The sequence below is a fragment of the Austrofundulus limnaeus genome, unplaced genomic scaffold (genome assembly GCF_001266775.1).
Source record: "Austrofundulus limnaeus strain Quisiro unplaced genomic scaffold, Austrofundulus_limnaeus-1.0 Scaffold206, whole genome shotgun sequence".
NCBI classification, from domain to species: Eukaryota; Metazoa; Chordata; class Actinopteri; order Cyprinodontiformes; family Rivulidae; genus Austrofundulus; species Austrofundulus limnaeus.
In genome coordinates this window covers 597,977-600,658 of record NW_013952608.1, presented here as the reverse complement: position 1 = coordinate 600,658, position 2,682 = coordinate 597,977, and the positions used below count along the sequence as shown (strand labels likewise).

Here is a 2,682-nt window from a genome sequence, read left to right as displayed (position 1 = left end):
TCTGTCTGTCTGTCTGTCTGTCTGTCTGTCTGTCTGTCTGTCTGTCTATCTATCTATCTATCTATCTGAAGAGGTCTGTTAGCGTGTTCAGATGGAAAACATTTACTAATCAGCTTTACATAATGTTTGTATGTGAATATACTGTAACCAAAGGAATGACCTAACTATAATTGCATTTTAATCTGAGTTTGAATTTGATTTTTAATAGATTTTTTTATATTGTACTCTTAAGAAAATTTTTGATGCAAACTGGCTGTATCAAGACAAACTAAATTAAATTGAAYTGAAATAATCCTTTGCTTACCTGACGTTGATCTTGAACAGCTGCCATTTCAGTTTCTGCTGAACTTTCCTCAACTGGAACCATTCTCCTAACACCTGTTGAATTTAAAATTAACACGTTTCTTTTATTCCAAATATCAACTTTTGCCTAAAATGTGAAAAAGACAAACACTTGTTTTGGGATGACCTGGAAGTAATTCAGCCTCTGTCAGAACAACACCGATAACAGACTTTTTCTGCCCAGTTGTCGGACCGTCTTCATTTGAGACGYTGTCTTTGAAGAGTTTTAAGCTGCTCACTTCTAAACGTAAACAAAGGTTTATATTTAAAACAAAATGTTTCCTAATTATTTTAAAAGACTGCAGACGAATCTTAAACTTGCCTTTTCCCTTTGAGAACCTTGCAGGTTTTTGTTTAACGTGGTTCACAACTGCTCCTCCAGAATCCACATTTTCAGAKCCTCCTTCTTCTTCTCCACCACCGACACTCTCTGAAAACGACCCACATTAGTTCATCAGAAAAACTCTGAATGTAAATAATTTTCTGTCGGCCACCTTTCTCCTCACCATTCTCRTTGTCATCCTCCTCTACATCCTCTCCTCTCAGGCAGATGTGTTTGAGGATCTGTCGTTTGTTTCCAAATGAGCGACGGCAGCGTCTGCATTCCAGTGTTAAAAACGCACCACGACTTTCATCTCAACAGAAAAAATAATAATAATAACAGAGTCAGAATGAATTAATATCACTTTGTCATATTTTAGTAAAAGAAATTTATTACTAAACAAAGAGTTATCAGATTAAAAAGCAAAGAACCAACCAGAWGAACAAATATATTTATCAGTAGATGAAAAGAAATTAAATACGAGGTATATAAAAATATAAACAGAACTACCATTGACTGAACTWCCCTCTCGGTCTTCCTCTTTGCTCGTCTCTTGGTCTCTTTTCAAACCATCCTCTGCAGAAMGACCAGCAGCACTCGTGTCCTCTGTCAAGTCGATGAGAATCTTCTTTGTGGAGCCTTTTGGTCGTCCTCTTTTTTGTTTCGCTGGACCCTCTGAGAGCAAACAAATGAGAAGAACAAAGATGTCAGCACCTAAATTTGTTATTATAACATGTTTATAGGTAGCTTTTTTCATTTTGCATTTGTATTTTAACTTTGAGTTCATCACTACTATTCATCTGAAATTAAACGTGTTTCAGTCCCGTAGTGTATTGTGAGAGATGGAATCAATTCTGTGACAGAAATCCTTAGAATATCGTGTCAGTTCTACCTGCCAGCGGATCCACACTCTCTGATATAAGAGGCTGCAGTGCAATCATAATGTCTTCTGGAGATTCATGATGGGGATGCAGCTGGGAGCAATGAAGCAACAGTTGAGAGTGACTGGGAGTGAAGAGTTTGCACAGTTGACACATAAACACAGAACCAGCTGCAAAGACAAAGAACAAACATAGAAGATGAAGAAACAAATTCACCTCTGTATTGTACATTATTAACAGCTACTATTCATTAAAAAATAAAAGAACCACAACTAACTGAATGTCTAATTCTTATTTCTTACAGTGAGCTTTATTCAATTTTATAACAGACAGTTAAAATCATAACAAGATGCCAATTAAAACCAAATTGGCTGTCTGCACCATACACAGACAAATAGTTAATTAATATTAATAAATTTACTGTGGGGTCTTTACTCTGCAATCATTAAGTAATTTAATTAAAAAAATTTGACATTAGCGTTTACACAAGACTAAAAAAGACAAAAATCCGTGGCTAAAGATGTTTTTAGTAGATTTAATCCAGAAATGTTAGTTTGTTTTAAATTTGAGATAAATGAGGAAACGATCAACATTTTCGAGTTAAAATTAGTCAAAACTCGTACCTGTTTGTTTTCCGTCCATTTTCCTCACGTATCAAAAGAAACAATAAATATTAATTTGTGCGCATTATAGACTAACTGAATAGATAGTTAGAGTTTTTTTTTTACTTTACAAAACCACTGCTGTCTGTCGAATCTGCAACACAAGTCTATCCAGTTAGCGGAAGTAGCTGCTACCAAACTAGCATGCTAGTATGGAGATGAGCTGCGCCCTCTGGTGGTAGGAAGAAAACACTACAACTGTAAAATACTACTGCACAAAACAGCTTATAAAGTGCAGACATTTAGACAAATGTTTAATTGAACAATGCAAAATATACATTTTTACATACATATACAGCCCTTTTTTCTGTTTCTCCCCTTAATTTTTTTTTTACCTAAAAGGTTCATCTCATGTCAGTTCAACATCTAAAGACTACTGGCTACACAAAAACACAARCACCTGCATCCACATTATTCATTCTCTCTTTAACCTTCACTCAGTCTGCTTCTTCTAAACTTTATTTCTGTTTTTACT

The 2,682-nt window shown here is 35.1% G+C and overlaps 1 protein-coding gene across 1 annotated transcript in view; it reads right to left on the bottom strand.

The window, feature by feature from the left end:
• Positions 1 to 2,317, bottom strand: part of LOC106524923 (zinc finger protein ZFAT) — a gene marked incomplete at its 3' end in the record, with an annotated part of 5,041 nt that extends 2,724 nt beyond the window's left edge. The window contains 7 exon segments of the mRNA XM_014018969.1: positions 305 to 378; positions 470 to 583; positions 665 to 772; positions 849 to 977; positions 1,175 to 1,339; positions 1,557 to 1,715; positions 2,169 to 2,317. Coding sequence (XP_013874423.1) covers positions 305 to 378; positions 470 to 583; positions 665 to 772; positions 849 to 977; positions 1,175 to 1,339; positions 1,557 to 1,715; positions 2,169 to 2,187 — 768 coding nt within the window.
• Positions 2,318 to 2,682: the final 365 nt, after the last annotated feature.